General features: G+C 42.8%; 2 protein-coding genes across 3 annotated transcripts in view; one reads left to right on the forward strand and one right to left on the reverse strand.

Annotated features, from left to right (window-relative positions):
- Positions 1-146: 146 nt before the first annotated feature.
- g6fl (g6f-like) lies at positions 147-9,752 on the reverse strand. The gene is made up of 11 exons (XM_079343966.1): positions 9,579-9,752; positions 8,476-8,808; positions 7,480-7,740; positions 7,183-7,218; positions 6,546-6,878; positions 4,571-4,837; positions 1,537-1,659; positions 1,262-1,335; positions 1,011-1,037; positions 568-614; positions 147-263 (listed from the first exon to the last, which is right to left on the reverse strand). Exons 1-11 carry the CDS (start codon positions 9,652-9,654, stop codon positions 242-244), a joined length of 1,599 nt encoding a protein of 532 aa, XP_079200092.1. The 5' UTR covers positions 9,655-9,752; the 3' UTR covers positions 147-241.
- A 2,420-nt stretch (positions 9,753-12,172) lies between these two features.
- LOC306824675 (nectin-2) overlaps positions 12,173-24,007 on the forward strand; it is a 73,434-nt gene continuing 61,599 nt past the window's right edge. Inside the window, exon 1 of one of the 2 annotated variants that reach the window (XM_079344901.1) lies at positions 12,173-12,629. In XM_079344901.1, the coding sequence (XP_079201027.1) occupies positions 12,542-12,629 (88 nt within the window). In that variant the 5' untranslated portion in view covers positions 12,173-12,541. The remainder of the gene's footprint in view (positions 12,630-24,007) is intronic. The other variant, XM_079344902.1, reaches the window with a different exon arrangement.

A 24,007-nucleotide genomic window follows, 5' to 3' on the forward strand; every position in this document is an offset into this window, starting at 1 on the left:
TTTCCTCTATTTCCTCCTAACACATGACATTTAAGAGCATCATTGATTAAAAAAACAACACTTTACAGAGCAACTTATGGATTCAGGAATGTATCAAACAATTCAGTTAGATATCCCTGAAGCATAACATTTTTGTCAACTGTGACATTCAGTTGTTATTTGTGTTTCTAAAGGCCCTCTGCTGCAACTTGGAACTGAGCGGTTATGACAGCTGGATGGTGGATGAGATGTGGGTAGGTGATCAGCCCTGACATTGTTCATATCTGAAAACAGAGCACAAAGACAAATTCACAACACAGAATCTCTCGTTCCCAAGTCTCTTCTATTCTTCCTTAAAAACACAAGACAGCCCACACAACAACAACAGCACAAGGGGCGATGGAGCGCTGCCTGTCAGCGGCTGCCGTGATATCATGCCACTGTGTCACAGTGATGTTCAGGCCAGCATGATTTGTATGTGTGAGTGGAATGTGAGGGGCAGATGAGTGACAGTGCAAACACACACATACACACAAACACACCCTCCACATTCACTCGCACACAGGTGTGGCAAAGCTTGTGTCTTACCGCTCCAGTTCTTTATAGACATCATCCTCTTCTCTTGGCTTCAAATCCTGGCAGAAGGAGGAAAAGGGGGAAGGGAGGCAGGGGAAGAGTGGAACAGTGAAGAGGATGATAAAGAGAGAAATCCATGCTACTGAGTCCAGATTTATGTCCCTCTGTACCCTGTGTAATGAGATTGATTTGTTAATACCACTAATGTAAGGGTGGCAGTTGATAGGCATGGGGTTTATCTAAGAGAGGGCTGACAGATTGGAAATGAAGAGTGTGAGTGTGAGGGAAGACATATTTGCTGACAGCTTCGGGAGGGGGCAATAGAGAGAGTAAGAGTCTGCATGCATTGACGTGTGCATCACAACTCTTTAAACAAACATGCACAGCAGTGGTGTGTCTGTTTGTTGTGTGTGCTTGTATATGTGTGTAAGTGCAGGGACGATGCAATAACTCACCATGTAGACTGAGCCCTGAGGAGGAGCCTGTTGGGAAGGGAGGAAAACAGAAGAAAAACAGGTTTACTAAACAACAAGTGACAGAGAGGGAGGAATGGTAGAAATTAGAAAGAAAATAAAAAAATAGAGGAGAAAGTGTACTTAAGAGACAAAAACAGGGAGGGGGTTGAAGGGAGTTGTGCAAAATATCAGAGGGGAAGATGAGGGCAAAGTGAAGATATTTTGTAATTGAAAATGTCTGAATTCATCACCTGTCTAATATCCTCAGGATTCTCATAGATGTTCTCTACCTCGCCCGAGTAAACAGACAAAGACTGCTCAATACCTGAGTTCAGAGAGATAGTTACCACAAACACACATATACACTCCTAAAACACACATTGAGAAGCGGGGAGTTGGGGCAGATTTATTACAATGACCCCCAGAGGATGTCACGGCCCACATCACTCAGCAGAAGCCAACAGGGGAGCTGAAGACGGACAGAGCGGGGAAAGCTGTCAAAAAAGAAAAGCGCCGGAAGACTCACCACGATCTGAAATGTGTTTCTGTCTCCATAGCAACACACCGGCAGCCGCAGCAACCAGGGGCACCAGGAGTAATAAAGCAGAGAGGGAAGGGAGCAGGGAGTCGGTGGTCACAACGAAACTCTCTACAAAAGAAGAAAAAGAAAAGTAAGAGAGAAGAAAGGATGATGTTTTTCAAGAACAGCGATAATATAAAAACTTGTAGAGCTTTCAGTGTGTGTGAGGTTGAATGACAAGAAGAGAAGTCGATGCTGTTTGTTCTCCGGTTTTCCTTTTCTGAGTCAAAAGAGGGAAGCCCTTTTTCTGTGCGTGAACACTTCAAACTCTGGATTTAAAGACAAGTTGTAGTTATGACTTCCTCAACATGTTACATGCATTTGCATCATGCTGCTGTCAGTCACAGACAATGGGTGCAAGAAGGCGAGGAAATCTAGTCTCTGTCAGACAGTGAATAGTCTGTACAACAGCTCAGTAGACATCGATTTGACAGACCCTCAGCCTGGACAGTTAACGCTGTCAATTTGAAACGTGGACAAGAATAAGAAAGATACCAGTGCTGTCAGCCGATTGCGCAAAACCTCAGCAAACCGGATCATTGCAGAGCCATTTGATTCAAGTTTTTGCCAGTCCTATATCAACTACCTCCCTCACTATCTGCCTTTGAATGTGGTGTAGGTAAATTCAGGGGAGGCATGTCCATGAACACTCCTTCGACATTTGATCCTAGCAACAAACTGCCTCCAAACAACTATGTAAATATCAGTGTTTCAGACAAACCCTATCAATGCAGTATTGAAAAACTGGTGGATGAAAAGCGTAGGCATAATTATCACAAACATTACATAAGCTAACCATTTGCTTGCTGCAGCACCAGTTCAATTCAGTAGGAAGAGCTCAGGCTGGTGATCAAACTTGTCAGGTTTGTTTGCATAATGACGATTACATCAGTCCTGCAAACACACAGCCACAGGGCAACAGGAGAAGCTGGAGAGAGGTAACTTGTTTCCACAGAGACTGCTGTAATTTAGTAGTACCTGAACAGGGGATATGCTTGCTGTTCATGGAGCAAAACAATCAGATCTGTGTGACATCTAGGATTACATGAAGAGAAGCTTATTAATAAAAGTTAATACAGAACCACCAAAAAAAACAAAAAAAACCCAACAACATTAATCTTCTTCTTAACTATTTATGCTTGTTTTTCCAGGCTACAAGAAGCTTACAGAATTTATGAAATGTACACACATTTAGTGTGCAGCAAAGGCCGGCCGTAGAGCTTCAACTTAGCCCGTTGTCAATGCATTTAGCCAGCTTTAAAATGATCAATCATTAAGTGCTGTGTGCGGTGTAATTGATTGGTGAGTAGCCTATGTGTAGAGGTTGCTAATGGAATATTGTGATGAGAGCTGACCCAATGACTGACCTGCACTGTTCTCCATGCCAGCTTTAGTGCACGATTTATGCTAATTGAGTGAAGTGAAGTGAGGCATAAATGCTCCCAGTTTCACACTAACAACTTTCTTCTCTCTCTCTCTCTCTCTCTCTCTCTCTCTCTCTCTCTCTCTCTCTCTCTCTCACTTTTATCTTCTCAGATCTTTTCAGTTCCTGCACTATTGGCACTTGGCCCTGCTACTACTATGCCTATTTCATCTCAATTTCATCTGAATTTTATCAGTGTGATTGTAAAGGATGGAGGAGCCAACCAAAGAAGTGCTTGAATGCTTTGCAAATGATGAGCCAACTCAGGAAAGCAAATGATTCCAGAACATCCCTGACATTTCAAGTATTTTATGTGCAGCAGAACACAATGATTGCTTCAATTTTGCATCCTCTGAACTGTGCCACATCTGAAAGGAATTCAATTATGCACTATTTTTTATACCTCTACAACTGCCACTATAATTTGAGATTCGACTCACAGCACAAAGATATTCGCAACTTTATTTATTCGTAGGTTTTTGTATTGCTTGTATTGATCTTTCTAAAAAAGTGTCTTCATAGAGTTTTCCTTAAGCAAAAAAAGAAATCCCAACATCTCTGTCTCCTTGCAGCCTAGTATACTGTAGAACAATTTATAACCCTTTAACTGGCTCTGCTTATCGTCATGGCATTCATTATTTACCAAAAACTTTAGCTTACTTGCGCTTTTGCAAATGTTTGTGCAGCATGTCACACAACAGTGCCATTGTAGGACAGTCAGTCCTCCGATCATTATTATGTTTCAGTCAAAATTCTCAATGACACTCTGGACAAATGCAGAACTTGGCACCCTCTCTGCTTATTATAATCCAGCCTCTCCAATCAGACAAAATCTGCCTGCCTCTTCTCCTCTCCCTGCCTCTATCACACTACCCCCCCCCCCCCCCCCCCCCCCCCCCCCCCCCATGTCCATTACTCTTACAGTCATACCATCAGCATTCATTATGATGAGCTCAGGGCCCCTCAGCTCGAGTGATGTATCGGAGATATGGGGAGGGAACTCATCTCGACTAAGGGATCCATTCAACTGTCACATCCTCCTGTGATCCCCCACAGCCACCAATACAATAAGCCTGAATAATTTAGATTTCGTGAGGAGAGATATCCTAAGGTCATGTCTTATATTCACCTATCAGCTGGGTAAGGGGGCGATGAGAAAATGATAACTTTTATGTTTCATATTTTATAGGAGGGGAGTCTCAGTAGAGTTTTAGAATTGATGGATTTGTTTGAAAATTGGCTTTCCGGAATATTATCGCAAAGCATTACTTCTTGTTGCACTAGAGTCTTGCCCTGTGACCTCTTTAACTGCATTAAGAGAGCAGAACATAAGGCACCTGTCAGGAGGTTTTTCCTGTATATACCATTTTGCTTCCTGGCAAAAGAATTGACCTGAAGTTGGCTTGAACGCACTGTAGAACACACATCTGAGAATCATCCACATTCATGGTTCATTATCTTCGATAAGTTGACGGAGGTTTGTTAAGCCATGCAAATGGTGAAATATACTTGTGATAAAGAAGATCAGAACAAAGACAAGTCTTTCAGATACTTTACCATCCTTTCTAACTTTATGGGGCAGATTGACTGCATGCATGGCTGAGACAGTCTGCCCGTTTCTTAGCTGTAGGGTGCAGGTGTAGTTCCCTGCAGTTTCAGAGGTGATGGGTAAGGGCAGAAAGATGGAAATCCTGCCAGGACTCTTGCTTGAAAACTGCAGCTGGCGACTCTCATTCTGGTATTTCCACTTGGCACTGTGGACGTGGGATCGCTCTTTGTACTCGCACAACAGCTCCAGCTTTGTGGAGGAACGTCTGGCTTTAACTGTGGAGGGGTGAGGGGATGATGAGAAGAGAGGAGGTTGGGAGCATTAGGAAGGCAAAACAAATGACAAAAAATAACTAAAGCGAGGATGAGTAAGTGAAAAGAAGAAGAGGATGGGAAGGGAAGGGAGTGAGACAGGATGAGAAAATGAGTTGAAGGGTAGTTTGTGAATATAGAAAAGGCCAAGGACAGATGGCGAGTAATGGGTTAAAGGAGGAGTGATGTGAAAAACAAAGAACAATCCAGAGAGGGGTCAAAATAATATATATTCATTAAAGTGATTTGCTGCTAATGTATTGGTTGACTGTGACTGATGCTTAGTGTCTCATCAAACTGAAATGAGAATCCATCTGGGTGTAATCAAGCTCTGCAGATCCCCACACACACACACATAAAAGTGCACATTTCAGCCTTGATTAGAGTGATCAGTGTGGGCCACCTACAGCCTTAGTGGGAGGGCAGCAGGTATAATCATACATAATGATACTCATAATGAGGTGGGGTAAAAATATATGTGTCACATAATTGTGAGTGTGCGAGTGGATGTGTGTGTGTGTGTATGTGTGTGAATGAGGAATGCAGATGTGTGAAACAGGGTGACAGTGACAGATCGGCTGGTCATGTCCGGGCAGCTGTGATGGATGCCAAAGGAGCTGTGATTATTAAAGCATCCCAAGGCTGCCATGACAGGGCATTGTGTATATGAATACATGTTTGGTTTTATGTGTGTGTGTGTGTTTATCTGTAGTTCTGTGGGTGCAAATGTTTTCCATGTTTTTTTTTCTGCAAAGGTTTAAACCTCCCCAAGGGTCAGTCATAAAAATAACAGGTGCTTTACAATTTTTTTTCTCTTCAAAGTTATGGATCGAGCAAATGTTCCTTTTAATGAGGAATGTTATAAATGTAGTCATTTCATAATGTGACATTTTACCAATGGCTGCAAGAGACTCTGCACTTATTCCACAGTGTATGATCTGGGAGAAAAATGCACTGGGGGGCAGTGACAATTCAGGCTTCATTATCTGACATACTGATAGGACTAATACTTCTAGCTCTGAAGGATTGGCCTGAAGGATTAAACCTGATACAATATACCAATTTGCCTTTCCTTTAAATAAAATGACATCACTCTTATATGTTTGCCTAAACTGTGGAACTTGAAGTCTACTGACTATCTAGAAACAGGTAAAACTAACAGCTAGCCTGTTCCTAGGCTCTTGTTCATAAGATACTTCTTATGTCTTCTAGAAATACTTTTAAAATTGAATGAGAACAAGTTTGTTTCCCGGTGCTTCTTGATTTTAAGTTGCACGCATGCCTTTCATTTATAAAGACAGATACGTTGGAACATTATAAACATGCCACATTTATAAGACAGATACGTTGGAAGTGCAATTTTCTGAACAAAAAATGGGCAAATATATGTATTTTTGCAAGTTCAGTCAACTGACAGTTTTGACATGCAAACATTCTCCTTTTTCAGTCCTCAAGGAATTACCAAAGCTAACAAGATTTATGTTGCCATTCTCTTGTGTAACTTAGATTTGATTAGTATCATCCATAAAAGAAACCAACACTTTCAATTTACAGCCCATTCAAAAATAGATATAGGACTGACAAAAGTGACACTTCCTGTTTCACAAATCTATCCTTCCCTTTTACCAAACCCACCATCTCCTTGAGTTTCTCTTCCTCCTGACATCCTTACCGTTCAGCACGCTGATCTGGGTCCTCTGGCAGGAGGGTTTGTCATCGAGATATACTTCACAGCTGTAGAGACCGCTGTCGTCCAGCCCAGGGGTGAGCAGAAAGGAGAAGCTACCGGCCTCTGCGTTGTAGGGTGGGCCTGCGAGCTGGAGTCTGTTGATTTTCTCAATAGGCTTGGTGAAGCCCCTCCAGCGGTCGTACTGATACAACTGGCTCATATTATTACGCTTGGGGTCTGGAGGTAGCCACCACAGCCGAACATAATCTCCCTGATCAACAGGACAGGTCAGTGGGATAGGTTTCCCAGCCTGAGTGGCGGTGGAGATCAGAGGGCCTGCAAGCAAGGCAGGAAGATTAGAGAAATTAGATGAAATGGTTCTGACTCATTGTAAAAGTGGGATGATGGGGTTAAGACAGACATGAAGACATAAGTGTAAGTAACTGAGGTTGAATGAAGATTGAGGTGAAGAGAGTAAACACAATAGTGAGAGAGTAGGGAAATGGAGATAGGGGAAAATTCCTACAACAATAGGGATTAGGTTCTCATATGCTGAGAGTTACTTTTACATTCTGCTGCGCCAGATTAGAAAGCTGCTGACACAGGGCTTTCACACTGCTTGTGTTATGAAGTCACTCACCGTATGTTACATTCTTGAATGTGACCACTTTGTCAGCTGTGGTGAGAAGGGAAGCAAAGAAAGAAAGGGGGAAATTTAAAAACAAAATAATGAATAATACATAAATGTAGCATCTTTAATATTCACACAGGGATTGATTCTCTAAAAGTAGATACTTTGAAGAACTATAGCTACAGGAGACTTTAATAAATAATGCTGCTGTTGGAGTTTTTGGCACTGATGCATCCTCACACCATCAACAAAAGAGACTATAGTTGTTTTCTATCCTTTTGCCTTTCTCTCCCAAATCAGACTCACAAACAGTCACATCCACAATGAAGGGGAAGAGAGAGCTCCTGCTGTCGCCCAGCGGGTGAACCATGCACACATAGGCCCCTTGGTCACTTTTCTGCACCATGGGCAGTTTGGCTATGGTGCCCTTGTTTGTCCTGTGGCTCTTCATAGAAATGTTGCCTGGTCTTGTCCAGGTGATCTTGGTGATGGCGATGTCAGGGTTAACAGACGCTTTCAGCCGCAAGGTGCTCTGCTGAGAGATGGGTGCAGCAGGCTCAACAGTGACTGGAGACAAGAGGAGGAAGGATACAGGAAATCAGCATTGGAAGAAGAAAGTAACAAGTTAGAATATTTCTGAACATCTTAATTCCATAAATCCAGAACATTTAATATTTTATTTTCTAAAGAAAATAGTATCCCTATCAGTGTTTGAAATACATGCTAAGGCCCCTTCAAGAGTTTTATACTAAAATGTTAATTATTGAATTACTATCAGTGACACAAACAAGTTCATCAGGATATTAAACAAATAAAAGCATCTATTCAGTCAACTTGAAAGGTACAAAATCATAATCGTAACATGGGGCATCAGAAATGTTCAAAAACAGAAGTTCTCAACTAAAGTCCAAGTACATCAAAATGGTTTAAGTGAACAACTTGAATGAATGATTTGAGTAATGCATCACAATGCATCACAGCAGGGAACGTAAAGGATGAGTGGCTTTTGTAAATATAATTTATTCTGCAGTTATTAGTTATGTAACATTTTATAAGGGCACATATCAAGAGAAAGATGTGAAGGAAAACAACAAGATATAAAGAACATACACTTCACTTGGATCAAAAACAACAAACTAAAGTGTATGGATATTTCAATGTTTCATATTGATCAAAACTACTGGTTACATCAGTGCTCTACAAACTAAAAAACTAAAAAGCAGTGAAGTGCAGAGTAAAGAAGACATTCCTCTTGGGCACTGTGGTGTGAGATCCTCACATATGACCTGTTGATTTTTGTACCTGTAAGGATAGCTAAGAGGATAATCCTCTCCTTCAGCTTCCACTTGTGTTGCTTTACCAAGCATGAGTAGTAGCCGCCGTCCTCCATTTTTGGAAGAAAGAACAGAGAGAAATTCCCACTGTTCTGATAATTCGGGTCAGTCAATCGCATGGATACCTTCGAGGCGCCTCCAGAGAACTCTTTCCTCTCGTTGGCTGAGAGAACAAGTTTCCAGTCTTTCGCCCCAACTGGCTTCACCAACCAGTTAACAGTCACAGCCCCCCTTACTATTTTATCAGTGCAGACCAGGGTGGTGGGCTGTCCCTCTCTGACCACCACAATATCTTCGTAGTCTGAGGGAGACATGACAGAAAGGTGTAGCCTGATATCAGATGAATTATTCAGGGAAAAGTTTAGCAATACTTTTAGTTTTTGACTGCAGTGCTGATATGGTTTTAATTCTGACCTTATTTGGCTTCAGATATTTAACATTTTTACATTCAGTACAAGTACATTGACAGCGTTGTTGGTCTGGGTATGTGTTCCTCCTTTAGTAGTAATATTCATAAATATCAGCAAAAAGTTGCAGGGTACGAAATTCACTTCCCTAATTATGTGATAAAAATTACTTCTTAAGAATTTCCAGAGGCTAATGGGAGTTCCGCTGTCTGAGTCAGTCAAATGTAATAGGTTTGTTCCAGTCAGTCTTTTTCTGTTTCATTGCTTAGTTTCGGCAACTGAGTATTATAGAGAGAACATTTTGTGCTAAAACGACATTACCTTTTAAAGACTGTTACTTTTGAACATAACCTTTTGATTAATGAAAAAATAACTATTGGAGAATCATATTAGCTTTTAATGCATTTAAAACTGTTTTTCCCACTGAGGTAATATGAACAACATAAGAAGTCCAACTACTGCTAATGCTGTCAATTGGCATGTAAGTGTTCTTTAACAACAGACTTGAGAAAATGTGAACCTATTATTTTGTTTGAATTAAACTAAAAGTGTGTCAAGTGTACCAGAGAGCGATGTTCTCAAAGCAACCTTAGCTACAAAGTAAGATCGGGTTCAAAAACAGCAGAAATATATCTCTCTTTAAAAGACATAACGTATTTCATACCTGCAGGGGAGCCAAACTGTGAAGAAGATGCTGCAAATGAAAGTACAAGAACCAAGGTGAGAGAACCAGACTCCATCACAAATTCAAAGAAATAAGAAAAAAACACTTGAATAGGACCAGCTGTCTCTCCAACACCTTGACCTTTCGAAGTACGCTCCAGAACATCCAACTATTGTTCCCTTTCCCACTTTATTACTGCTGTCCCTGACTGACATGTTAACAAGCTAGCCGTCCATCTTTCAGTCCAACAGGATGTGGTATGAACAACACTTGGATTATCAACAGGAAAGGACTGTCATTACTGCATGTGTGTGTTTGAGGCAGATAAACCACATATTCTGGCATTAACATAAACCCACACAAGACTTGATGTAGAATATTTGACGACAAAAACTTCTGGGCAATTAGTGACACAACTTCTGACCCAAACATTTGCTTTAACAAAGGGAGTGAGCATGTTCTCTTGTGTATCACAAAGTGTGTGTGAAGCAGAGAAAGTGATAAGAATAGCAGAAAGTGAGGGATTGGTGGAGATCAAAAAGAAAGAAAGAAAGAGTTTGGGTTAGTGTGGGTGCACAGCAACCCCTGGGCTACATGTCTTTACATCCAATAAATGTCTTTAATTAAGCTAAAGGTATTATCAGCTCCTCTGAGCACTATTACAGATTTTTCCATAATTACCAGTGGGTGAATGGGGGCGGTGAAGAGAGATAGAGAGAGAGAGAAGGAGGGGAGAGAAAGCAGATATGTGTTGTGGGTGTCTAATGACAAGGATAGAGAGGGAAAAAAAAGACAGAAAGAGAGAAATATGGAGGGAGAGGTGCTTAGACAGAAAGAGAAGAGAAGTGTGAGAGAGTGTTGCAGTGTGACTTCAAAAAGAAGCCTATGGCTGCTGACACAGAGCGTGGGGCTGATCCTGAGGCCCCTCCTCTACGGGTAAATAATCACCATAAGCCTTGGCTCTGTCTAATGAATCCACTGCCAATGAGCTAATATCTGTTAACTACGCGCTTCATTATCACTGCCACAGACCCCCAGAGAGCACGGGATGGGATGGAGGACAGGCTGAATAGCAGCAAGGAGTGAAGGACGAGTGGACAAAAGGAAATCAAATAACATAGGGAAGAACAGGGGGGAGAAAAGGGGGAGAAATGAGGAGACGTGTAAACCCAGAGAATATTTTAGGGGTGTGGGATACAGAAAAAAAGGAGGTGAGGTACAGTATAAGTAAAGTTGGTGGTAGCTAGAAAGTGGAAGGTGTGAAGGTCGATTTGGTACGGTATGAAAAATGGATGAGTGTGGGGAAGAAGCAGGAATGAAATCCTCCATTTGGTGGCCACTTTCTTTAAAGCTTCTTATTCTGCAATGAATGCATGCAATTTAGTGGTGGGAACGGTTGTGTGTTGATGGTCCCTGCACACTTTTTCTCTGACTGTGCTGGAGCTCAAACTTTCAGGTTTAAAGGGCCAGAAGACGGCTGCAAATTAGAATATGGCTATGCAAAGTACCACTGGCATTTCAAACCCGCAGCTGCTTTGTTTGCATGGCAGATGCTTTCACAGTGTGGATTTAAAGTGGGCAAGGAGAGGAGAGAAAACAAGGAAATCCTTTTTCTTGGAAGACAAATATCCAAATGAAGGACGCATTATATTTTTTGTCGTATTTGCAGAACATTTCCAGACCCCTAATCATCAATGGTATCCTGACAATTTGAATCTCAGAAACACAGTCTGAAGAAAAAGATGGGGACACTCAAGGGGAACTTGGAAATGAAGGAGAACAGGAGGGACTGTGCAGAGCGATTTATACTGTGGGATTTATAAAGATGTAATTACATTGGCTGTAAAACACTTGGGCATAGGGATTAGACCTAAACCAGATAATGCCTTCGTTATGCTACTGTGCACCCTGCTCCAGAGGAAAAATAGGGCAAAAATAAATTGGAATTATTCTGTGGAAGGAAGAAAAAATTACTTATCAACAGAATGCTGCTGGAGTCTGCAAATAGATACACACAACAAGCTGCTTCCTCTTGATTTGATTTTGCTGACTGCCACTGATTTGTAATTTGCCGTTCATTAATGAATGTTTATTGATTATGGCATCTGCTGGAGGTTGTGAGTTTCTATGAGCTAATCCTAGATGTGGGTGCAGGAGCCAACAGCAGAGGGCGGAAGAATCATCTGCGTCCGCGTCTATCTTTCCACGAGCTGTATTTAAACTTGGATGAACTGTGTCGAAACTTGTTATTTTTAGACTAAAAAGCCTACGTCTTTTCCAAAGTTTACATCCATGCGATTATTAGCAATTAATTCATTATCATGTGGAAGTGAGGCTCTCAGGGTATGTGGCTTGTTAAATAGCCTGTATAAGTGAGGAGATTCCTGGATGAGAATCGTGCTTTTCATTGCCCTTTTCTCTACCTGCAGGGCACTTTTCTAGAGAGAGCGCACAAGCACATTTTGTTTTGTTTATCAATTTAAATCTGATTTTGGCGATTTCAACAAGTTGTCTACCCCTCTTCCTGGTCCTGTTTTTTTGGGGGGGGTGGGGGGGAGTTTCTGTGACGCCTCTTAGCCTGATGACATCATCCAGCCAGTCCCACTCAATCGGACAGCCGCGCGCTCACACATATTCAGATGTACTAGTTGTTGGAGCAGTGCGAGAGCGCCAGCAGTTCATTACACCTTCACAGCTCCAGCTGCGGGGAATATTCACCTGTGCACTGCCAGGACCAGTTCAAGAGGATTTCCCCCCCCCATTTATTTAACAGACTACTATCTTAAAGGCGCATTGAGGGACGCTTCCAGGAATCTCTGTCGGACCTCCTGCTCTGTCCTGAAGCCGAACAAGTTTTTTTAAAATTTGCCTTGAGTTAGTGACTGGCTGTCACACGCTGAAACTGACCAAAGGTTTCATTTATACGTGCGTTTCGGAGACAGCGGAGAGGAGCGTAATCAACCATGGCGAGACATGACGCCCGAAATTGGCACGACTACTCAAAAATGACCGGATTGCTCTGCTTGGTGGCGTCAATACTTCTACTACACGGTAAGAAATGACCTCTTCTGGAAACTTGATCATGTCCATTCCCTTGTAAGCAGCCCCACCAGTGCCTTTAATTTTCTTCTCAGAGTTTGAATAATTGAAGAGGCGATACATTTAAACCTGACTACCACCTGTCAGGGCGGCGACGGGACGCAGGTGATTTTCTTTTTCGTTGTAGGCTACTGACGAGGTTTACAGTTTATCCTTAACATTTTAAGACTGTGTCACCTAAATGCTTTTGGATTTCCTCATTCTCATCGTGTTTGTTGTCACAAGCCATCTATATCGCTCTTTGACCTGAGTTTCGGTCGGTGACTCAACGCCATGTTAGTTTTCTAAGGTGTGGCTCTGTGGAGCAAGGTGTTTAGTCGCAGGTGCATCTGTTATTTTTTCCTCTTGGCCTCTTTAGAAATTGAGTCACTATTCCAGTTTGCCCTTCGTAGGCTACTCTTTACCCTGAAGCCACCCTTTTACTCCAACACAATGTCTCTTTTTCTCCTCTTTGCCGGCACTTCACCCTCTATTATTAACAGTTCAGTAAAGAAAAATGGGGCTCTTAATGTAGGTTACATTGTGTATCAGTGGGGGGGGGGGGGGGGGGGGGGGGGGGGGGGTTTACTGAAACCTTAGAAATTGCTCTGCTGAAAAGTCGTTTGACCCTTCCTAGCCTACTTTTTAATTGTTACTCGTTTAGTTTCCACTCTAATTCTATTGTAAATTAGATTATGTTGCTTAAATAATAAAGGGGGAGCAGCCATTGGCCCTATAGCAACCTGTCTAGGTTAATTATTCAGGTGTTTTCCAGTCCACTTCAGCTTAGTTGGCCTACAGGTACCACTGCCACAGTGAGTGGGTTTGAAAAATGAGAGAGAGAGAAAACATTCCTGGCATGTGGTTAACCTATTACCATATGAATGTGTGTGGCATGAAACCAGTTCAACATATTCTCAGCTTTCTTGCTAGGCCAGCTATTTGTTTTGTGCTGTAATTGGGGCAAGAATGTAGGTCTAGAATCCATCTAGCATACTGGAACAGATACATTGTGCAATTCCAGTAGAGTACAGTAATGCCGTTGATTGTGGTGTTGTTTTAATCTTGACTTATAAGCACATCTCCCGTTTTAACTTATTCATGCAATAGACTTTTTTTTTTTTTTTTTGTCCGATTACATTTTACGCCAGATAAAGTGCTCTTAAGGGATAGAAAAAGTGGGGGGAACAAAACAAAAGGTTTTTAAATATGTATGAGTAAGAAAACATACAAGGCCTACCAGTAGAGAAACCATTGCTCTCCATTTTCTTTCATTTAAGTCATTTTTTCAAAGTGAACCTCTGACCTCCTTTTGGGTAATAGTTAAGCTTTGCGACTGCAGAGCTGAAACTTTTCGCTTGTCTACTTTGCATTTTTGGTTTTCCATTTCCTCAAGTGGTGACAGCAACCACTTATACCTCCACCTTCCATCCTCTGTCTGAGAGCGGGAGAAGAGATTAAATTCTCTGCAAAGTTTTCAGTAAAATGTGGCTTAGCTCGAGTCTTAAAATACAACTCGGAGCTTGATAGGTTTTTAATTAAGGTAGGCTGCTTTAGCTACTCATGTATATGAAAATCAATAGAAGCTGACAGGTGGGGGTCCAAGTCTAAGCTCTGAAATTAAACTATAATACCACCCCCAACCCCAAATTGAGATTGCAAGGGACCGTGGATGTGGGTCAGAAAGGCTTGGCCCATTACCATGGAGATGTTTTTATTGGGAGAGGGGTGGGCTTGTGAACGGGGGGGGGGGGGGGGGGGGGGGGATGTTGTATGAGGCTATGGCAGCATTGTCTTTCTGGCTGAGTAAGCTGCATGCGTGCAGGGGGTGGCTGGCTGGCTGGCTGCCTGAGAAACTGTTGTGCATGCAGGGTCAGGGCCGGGGGAGGAGGCCGCTTCCTTCTCTGCGCACAAATAATCCGATGTTTGTTTTAGGCTACCTGAAAGCCCCCAGCAGACCTCATTCAGATGCAAAAGCTGCTCCTTGTGACTGAGAGTTTTTTGGGGAAACAGGTGTTTGTTCTTTTGCGGGGATGTAGCTGAGTTTCAGTATTTGCTGTAAAACCTGAACGGGTAGTGCGTTATTAAGACGGGCAGTGCCCCCACCTCCTTTTTTTTCCCACCCGCCACTTGAAACCTTCCTCTCTCCCGCCATCCCTCCCCCCCTTCCCTCCCCTTGAGAACATACAGGGGCCTTGTTCTTGTCTCGTTCTTATTTTCAGATATAGCTGATTCTTTTCTGTCCAGTGCTTTTTCTTAAAGTGATGGTACTTATTGGTCTATTCAAATAGCCTCGCTCCCTCCCCTTCTCTCCTGCACTCTCTTTGGGCTGAAGGCCATGCTGTTTATGACAGAAAAAACATGCAGACAGTAGAATAAACAGCACGTGATCTCACAATAGACACCATGGCGAGTTTTGCTCAGTCAGAGACAGGGTGTGTTTTCTGTCTCGCATAATCTCAACTGTTAATTTTGTAAGATCTCGTATAAATGTACACCATTTTCTGCCCTCCCTCAAACGCGCATCTAAAACCGTCTCTAACCCTGACAAAGTTATGTTTCCTTTGGCAGCCTTACTTGAGCAATACCTCCAACTATTAGCTCCAACATTTCCCCTCCACATGACGACTTTCTTTGTGAATAGTTCAGTCCTGCCAAGCCTGGAAACATTAATCATTACAACCGTGAACTCGCATTACACTCTGTCTATTAAGAGGAAAGTAGTTGATGGATCATCATGGCTGGAGATCCCCCCCCCACTCCTAATAAAAGAAGAAGTAAGTCCTTAGTATCTCATTAGTCCCAGTGGAGCGCTGGGCTTCAGTCTTGGTTTGGTTTTGTGTTAATGGCTGTCGCAGTTAGGTCTTGTCATTATGTAAATGAGCAGTCCTCGCCCCTTCGCACCGGCCCTGTAAATGTCAGAAGGATTTTGAAAAGGTCAGGTGTGCGTGTCTATATGTGTGTAAGAAAGCCTCATTCTGGTCGTGGCATATCGTCGCTAGTATGAACACACACACACACACACACACACAAGCATACGCACACTAATACACACTTACAGAGCAACCTTCCTGTTTAAATGGCACATCAATAACCTCCTCCTCCCCCTTATAATCACCATTAAGAGATCATTCATTCAGAGATAAAAGTGTGCTTGAATTTACAGCTTAATGGAGATGTGAGAATGTTACTAAGCGTGTGTGGGTTTCCACATTGACACTGTGCGGCAGAAGTGGTCCCATTAATTGTGTAAAACTCGATTGTTAAGTGACTGAAGGAAATATTTGGCCTTTTACCGAATGATTTCAACAGCTTTGTTTTTTAATCCGGTGCGCGACTAAAATATTTCAACTAAGAAGTCATATTAAAAGTGTGTCTGGAAATAAAGTAGCTGTTGATTTTTAAAAGATTGAAAGAAAAGTTAGTAGGAGATGTCTTGTTTGAAATATTTACCCTGTAAACCTAACAGAGTTTTATATTTCCTGAAACTTTGATGAATAAGTTCCCTTTGAGCTTTTGTTGACTTTTCATTACTAATGAGCATCCATCAGATTTGTTGACTTTGCAAATATTACCAGAAAGGATGAAAGGAGCTTAACTGAGGAAAGATAAGGACTGAGCATAGCCACACTCCCACGTGCCAGTTTACTGACAACTTGTGATGAGTAAGCGCGTGACCCTGAAGATTTCCTGTCAGTTGACTTTCTAATAACTAGAAGGACCTACTCAATTAACATGAAGGTTTGTCTCTTCTACTTTGGAAATCCTACAATCTTGCATAGAAATCACATGAGGACTTAACACACTTTTTTTTTTAACAGACTATTTAATGACACTTCCAAATGTTGTTGTACCCATTCTCCACAAGAGTAAAAACATGTCTGTAAAGTTTCTTGGTAAAAATCCACTCTGATCCTGTACTTGATCGTCCCTATAAATCACTATCTCAGCCCTCCGAACAGGCTGTTTCTGTGTCTGTAGCTTTATATACAATTGAGCTGTCTTGAACCAATTGTTTACAGTTAGAAGGCAGACTCAACAAAACCCTAGCTGTGGCACTATCACTCACAGGGGTCACTGCCCTTTGTGATGTCATGAGGGGAGAAATCTTCAAACAGCCTGATTTTCTTAAAAAGTGAATCAGGCAAACAACAAAGGACTTTTCTCATAGTTTTTTAGACTGACTAGGGTGACGTTAGTATTAAAAAAAAAAACATGGTAAGGTGTGTTTTGCATAATATGTCATTTTAATATTTTTGGCTGTCCTGCATCAACAGCGCTAAAACAAGGAGGCTCCTGGTCTACCCTCCCCTGGAGTATTCTTGCTGGATAGATTGTGACTCGTCTATACTGAGGTCACACTGAGGGCTCCCCACTGGGATGTTTGTATTAGGCTCCCAGGGTTTCCAGACTGCTGGAGACGGACCCCTCTGATCCAAAAGAAAATTAGCCAAATTCCTCGTCTTAGAAGAAATGCCAAATGTCATTCACATGAAAAGATGCAGCTGACGGGTTTCTAAGAACAAATCTGTGCTTGGGTCTGTGTTGGTTTTGGCATAGGTGTTCCTTTTTTAAACGTGTATCTCCACTTCAAATCTGCGTGCATTAGCTCATAAGCTGCCATGAGTTCACTGCAGGAGACCGTTTCATAATGTACTCGAACCACCCACATATTTCGACATAATGGAGAGTTTTAAGACACCACTATTTTCAGGAGCGGCATGCCAGCAGCTTATCTTGGGTAGAAATGCTACAAGGCATGTGGCTTACTTTGTTTTTCAGTCACACATACTCATTTCCACACCATTAGTCAAGATACCGCCTGCCAAATCTGCATTTTCCTCTGTCTAAGACACCCCAGATGGAACCAGCGAGATGCAGGTCAAAGCCATTCCAGCTACGCCTATGCGCAGAACAAGCTGTAAATTCCGATTGAAAATCCATTGAAATTCATCCAAAGTCTTTAAAATAAAATCCTGTTAATTAACTAGACTTGGGAGATGGGTGTCTCTGTGACCCCGCGCTGTTGTAGAAATCACAGAGGAGGAGCGGTGGAGGAGGAGAGCACCGAGTGGGGGCTGAGGATGTCGACATTTTCAAATTCCTCGGCGCAGAATCTTGGCAGTGGTATGAAGGAGGACATAAAAAAAGAAAAAAAAAAAACTCTTTTAGGGAGTGAAAGAGGGAGGCCAAAAATTATCAGCTCATTTGTAATTTAGTCGCACCCCCAATCCCTCCTTCTTTTTTTTTTAAGTCATGAGATTTGTGTAATTGCCATGGATCCTTCAGTTGTGCACTAACCTTTCTCTTCTTATTGTTGCCTGACCTGTACCCCATGCCTGTCATCTTTCTTCTCCTTCCTCTGTCTTTGTCACAATCTTTTATTTCTGAAATCCTCCCTACTGTGCACTCAGCACATCTCTGTTCAACTCAGCAATGAGGTCCTTGACTGTGTCCTCCTTGGCGTGTACACACACACACACACACACACACACACACACACACACACACACACACACACACACACACACACACACACACACACACACACACACACACACGGCAGCTCATTAGCAGTCACCTTAATGTGTCTAAATGTAGTTTGCGAGGTGGAAGGTGGTTTGCGTTATTGATCTGGTATTGAATGTTGGATGATGCAGTGCCCTTATGTGATATTGAAAACATTTAGGCCTCGCTCTATCGGTGTGACAGCACCATGAAAAATCTCTCTCTCCCCTCCTCCTCATCCATTCCCTCGCAGCGTCCCCGCCGCACCCCCACTTTGTAAAATGTTTAGATGGATTTGCTCTGTCTCTCGCTTCTTCCTCTCTATTTGCACTTTTGTATCCTCATGTGTAACCAGCAGCATTATAGCTATTTTGACAATTTTGTTACCCATCTGCACACCTCTGCTCTTCACTGCCCGAGGTGCTGCATCTTCATCACATCTGACTTTGACAAGGTCATGTCAAATTCGCACTTATCAGAGGTAGTGTACAGGCCGGCTACAGGAGGAAATTGAATTTTCTGTGACAGGGTCTTGTCAGGGCTCCGGGAGCTGGATATGAAGTCAAGATCCACAAAAACCTTGGTGAAAACCAATTGCTTCCAATTCTGCCAGCTTTCCTGCTGATCCCTGCAGAGTCATCTTAGGGACAAAGTGAAATTACACGCTGCTGTAGAATCTCAAATTCACGATATCACCTCAGATGTATGAGATGAAGGAAGACGAGAGATACAAGAGACAATGCACAACAGGTTTATTTTTTCATGAAAGTACACAGCAAGTGTTCCTTTGTTTCACAACACAAGCCGTGCTGGAACGATCCAACAACTCTGATAGCCAGCGCCTGCTATTGTTTCGCTCGTTGGTTTAAAAATGTGCCACCATGCTTCGCTGATAAGCAAGCAGCGCAGCCGTCATTGGTCCCCAGAGCTTCGAAATGGCATGAGCATTTAAATCCTTCCCTGAAGCGAACAGCACATTAAGGTCAAACAGAAGCAGCAGGTTTGTTCAGTTATCAGGCCTGTGTTTTGTCAACAGGGTGCGCTGGGGTTTATTTGGTTTGGCACCTTAGGGAGAGCAGGCCCTCGACTCGTCTCCTTCAACTGTTCGACTGTCGGCCTGTCTCTCTAACCGGACATTTGCTCCCACCGACTACGCTCCTCTCTCTCTCGCTCTCTCTCTCTCCATCCTCCTCTCTTTACTTCCACTCCTCCATCTTGAGTCTTTCTCTCTCTGCCCTCTCTGTCTTCCACTGTTTGTGCTCTTGTCTAATGCCCCAACTTCCTTCTTCTCTGTAATTCGGTCTGCATAATTGATCCATCTGCTCAGTAAACTGCTGTCTCTTACTGTATCTTCTTTTCCCTCTCTCTTGTCCCGCTCTTTGTTCTAATTCCCTTCGTTCTTAGTCATCAATCCCTCGTCTCTGCTTCTGTAATTGGAATGTCTGTTGCTTTCGTCTATCCTCTTACTCTCTCTTTCCCCCTTAATCTCTCCCCATCTCTTCTTCTCTTCTTGAGCTCTCTTCCTCCTCTCGCTCTGTCCCACAGTTCAATTCCCTAGTTGTCTCTTCCACCTATGTCAGAGTTTCTCTGTAAGCCCGTCCAAACTGCCTGTGCTACTTTCCTTCTCCTCCTCTTATCCTTCTCCTCCTCTTATTTGCTCCCGCATTTCTCCCCTCTTACCTCCTTACCCCCCCCCCCCCCCTTTTCCATACAGACATTTGTATTGCAGGCATCTGCACCACCCTTCCTCCCCTAACGAGGTCTTCTGCTTCTTTTTTTTTTCTCTCCTGCACATCAATCATTCACTCTCTCCCCCTTTCACACACTCTTCCACCTCACCCTCGTTCTCTCCTAATGGCCAAGAACACCTCCTCCCACTCCATCCTGGTGGGCATTTTTGAAGGTTAAGTTGCTGTGACACTTTTACAGTGTTTCACCAAACCCATCCCCCCCCCCCCCGATTGTCTCACCCTCCTTTCCCTCTGTCTCCCCCCAGCCACGGCACTCGTCACCACCACATCGCACAGAAAATACATAAGTCACGGACACATGCACTCAATTCTTGGGGACATTTGGGCTGATTTGATGGTTGAATCACTTGATTACTGTACAGAAGAAAGGAAAGGGGATGTGACAGACGAAAGTCGAGCAAGCGAGTGAGCTAAGACGGGAGAAATGGAAACAGATGCAGGATTTTATTTCATTTCACTCAAGCTAACCTGTCTTGCAGTGGCGGGATCAGGCTGACAGTGTCCACTCCCCTGCTGCTACATTCTGTCACACACTCATCTCCCCCACAGGGAGTGACTCGGCCAGTAATAAAGCTTGACTCATCTAACCAGAATCTCACACTGAAGCTGAATGGGGGTGGTTATATTTGAAGAGTTAATTCCAAGTGAACAAGTGAATACAACAGAGCACCGGCTTTGGTACACTTCATGTTCACTTTTTTAGGAGGATAATGTCTGAAGGATACATGAAAGATGCTAAAGAGCTAAATAATTGTCCATCCAAACCAACATATGCTAAATATCTGTAGTGTTTATTGTAACATGCATAAACGATTGTCTTTAAATCATTGTTGTTGGGCTGTACAGTACACGTTTTTTTTTTTTTAGTTTTTTTTTTTTAAAGATGCTTCATAACAAACTATCATATCTCTTTAAGTTTGCCACAAAGAGTTTGTACGCTAAAGTTGTAAAATACATAGATGTTGGAGATTCACTGAATGTGAAAATCTGGGCTATCAGCATCATATCTTATCATATCTTTATCATCAGTGTTTCTTTAGTCTTGAAGAGGTGTTCTGGCTTTTAGGCATAAATAATGAATGAATCTAGAAAACATCGGGCAGATCATGTTTTTTATAGCGTTAGTTGCAACTCTAGAATATGCCACAGCTTTATTTGTATTATACATATTGAAACCTGCATAACATGTTATTGCATTTGTTATGACAATTATGTGTTCCCTTTTTTGTTAAGCGGTGCGTTTTTGTTTAACATTCTTAATAAAGCCTGTTGAAATGCATTTCTAAAGGTTTCATTTATTTGAAAAATAAGAAATCAGCGTTCACCGGCAGCGACCTTGAGATGTTGTTTTTCAGTCCAGGCAGTCAGCTGGCTGCTGCTCGACAGGATGATGCACTTGGTGTTAAATGAACACAGACACCATTGTTCTCAGCCCGGGCTTAGAGACCTTCCTCTCTCCCACTCCCTCCCTGCCTCCCCTTAGATTGTCCCCCCCCCCCCCCCCCTCTAATCCAGGTGAGCAGAGGGAGACCAGTGAAAAGGCCATCTATTGTCCTGCCTCTCCCCCCCCACCCCCCCACCCACCCTTGCACCACACCTGTATCAATGAACAGAGCTTCCTTTGAGTGGCGGCCCTAGAGGGAAAGTGGCTTTGTAACGAGAGATGATTGCTAGTTTCTCTTCAGATAGAGGCTGATGGATGCTTCTTTTTGTTTTGTCGATGGCCCACTGTGATGTTTTTTTTTTTTTATATAAAGGTGTTCTTGGCTTTGAAACCTGAAAAAAAGTCAGAAATGTGGCAGTTGGTTGGTTTTTTTTTTTGCCTGCATGTATCATACACTTGCTCGTTACTTGCTCTCCTGGATTCCTATCTTGTCCTCTTTAGGAAGAGCCGGCAGGGAGGGGATGAGAGAGGAAGACGGTAGAGAGCAAGAAAGACGCTATCTTCTCTGCTGACTAGTACTTGTCACCGAGGCCCCTCTGGGTGTTTGCTCGCTCCCTCAGGTTGCTGGGAGCCATCTCCTGAACCCTTCTCCTGCCTTTTTTTTTTAAGAGCTTTTAAAGGAAACGCTTTAACCGCTTACCTCTGTCCTTTTTTTTCTCTCTTCCCCACTTTTCTCTTCTTGCAACAAGCTTGCGGGTGATTTGTGCACCAGTGATTCATGAATTTCTCTCTGGCATGGCAAAGTCATGGGAGGGGGAGGGAATTTGTGTGTGCAAGGATTGTGCATTTGAACGACAGGAAAAGGCTTCATGCTTTGGGGGGGAAAGGTAGAGGGAGAGGGGGAATGTGTTCTGATGCCAGCCGTGATTAGAGCGGTAGCACTATCCGTTTAAGCACACATTTAAATAGACACAGCCTCTGGAAATTGGGGGGGGGGGGATGCAGTTCCTCTTCTTGTGTAAACTAACACAAGCATTTTCAATTGTTCTGGTTTTAAATAGAAGTCCCCCAGGCTCCACAGACTTTTCCTTGTTCATTTGTTTATCTCTCCATCTCCCCCTTATTTTTCTCTCCCCATCGCCTCACACTCCAGTCTGTTCTTTACTTGAGACACAGAATTCCTTTATCTGGCAAAGATTATTGATGTCTTCCATAGATGTTTCCCTCCTCGGCATTCTTCTGCATGACCCCCTCGAATGTCCTCATGCTGCTGTCATCCCTTTGCCAGTCAGTTCTTTTCCTCCCTTTCAGAGTATCCCCCCCTCCTCATTCCTTCCACATGACTCTCCCTTCCCCTGTCTCCCCCATCATCACCTCAGTCCATTGTGAGTTCTTTTCCTGCTCGTCTCCCTCTCCTCCCCCTCTTCATATTTAAACTCTTTTCCTTTTTTGCATTACTCTTCCTTTTTCTCTCAGAACTTGACTCTTGCCCGTCTCCTACTTTGATTTCATCTCTCCCCCCTTGCTCTTTACCTCTTCCTCTCCTCTTTTGGTTGTTTATTTGCATAAAGAGAGATTGAGGAAGGGCTGTCAGAAGGGATTGAAGGATGGTGAGAGGCCATGGGTGAGGGGATCTGGGTGTTTGATGGACGCTCTTGTCAGTCAGGATGCTACTTAAAGAATTGGCTGCTTCGTTATTGCTGAAAGGTCTTTCTGAGTAGGACTTTCTGGCTTTATGAAGACATTCACCTCCAAAAGCTTGAACTCATAGATCTAAGATCCTTTCCAATGCGGCCTCAGAGGTCCCAAAATAAACTTTAGACGTATCGTATATTGACGTTGTTCGAACATACAACTGCAATTACCAGAGACTCTGCTGCACTAAATGTCTGCCCTTTTAAAATGCTCATCCATCCAAGATGACATAATTATGCAGTGTCAACGTGTGACAAGCTGAGCTTAGCTGCATTAGAGGAATTAATATGCACGGCGTAGGAGTGAGCCTGTCCATGATCTTCTAATTTCTACAACCACTCCCTTCAGCTCATCTTGGGAAGCCATCACAATCCTGGAGCGAGTTAGCTCCAAAGCGATCAGGGCACACACACACACACACACACACGCACACACACACGCACACGCACACACTGCCACCAGCACCAGCAGATTTTAGACCTGTATGATTGCCATCTATTTTGCATTCATGTGTCCAGAATAATGAATACTCTTGAGCTTACATTTAATGCTGACTCTCTGGGGTTAATTGGCCTTAAAATAATCAGATAAAGACTATGTTATAATGGTCAGGCCAGTCTGATCACAGATTGGATGAATAATGAAAAGCAGTAGAACTAAACCTAGGTAGATTTCATGTGACATTTTTAATTTTCTAGCTGCGGTCTGTGTTAACCACTGAGTTTGATCCTCTTTGGAGATATTCTATCTTCTAAACCTGAGACATGAACACGTCTCTTAGGAGGAAATGGTGAGGCATAACAGAGTTATTGAATGTGCTTTGACAGAATGTAGAGATTTGCCATATATCATAACATCCAGTACAGGTCAGTGCAGTGAGTGTTGCCTGAGGTGTTTTTAAAACATTCTCTTTGAAATCTGTCAGCAGTACACTGACTGAGATAATGCATCGCAGAAGGAAGAGAAAGTGCTATCTGTGTTTCTACATTTTACATGCATGGTTTTCACAACTT

Source organism: Symphodus melops (genome assembly GCF_947650265.1).
Source record: "Symphodus melops genome assembly, chromosome: 5".
NCBI classification, from domain to species: Eukaryota; Metazoa; Chordata; class Actinopteri; order Labriformes; family Labridae; genus Symphodus; species Symphodus melops.

What these genes read in the sequence shown, in the direction of transcription:
- g6fl (XM_079343966.1), bottom strand. Translation starts at nt 9,654, where the DNA reads ATGGAGTCTGGTTCTCTCACCTTGGTTCTTGTACTTTCATTTGCAGCA. An exon ending in CCTCTTAGCTATCCTTACAG is followed by an intron (nt 7,741 to 8,475) that starts GTACAAAAATCA and finishes TCTTGTCTCCAG; the next exon opens with TCACTGTTGAGCCTGCTGCA. An exon ending in CCATAAAGTTAGAAAGGATG is followed by an intron (nt 1,660 to 4,570) that starts GTAAAGTATCTG and finishes CTTCTTTTGTAG; the next exon opens with AGAGTTTCGTTGTGACCACC.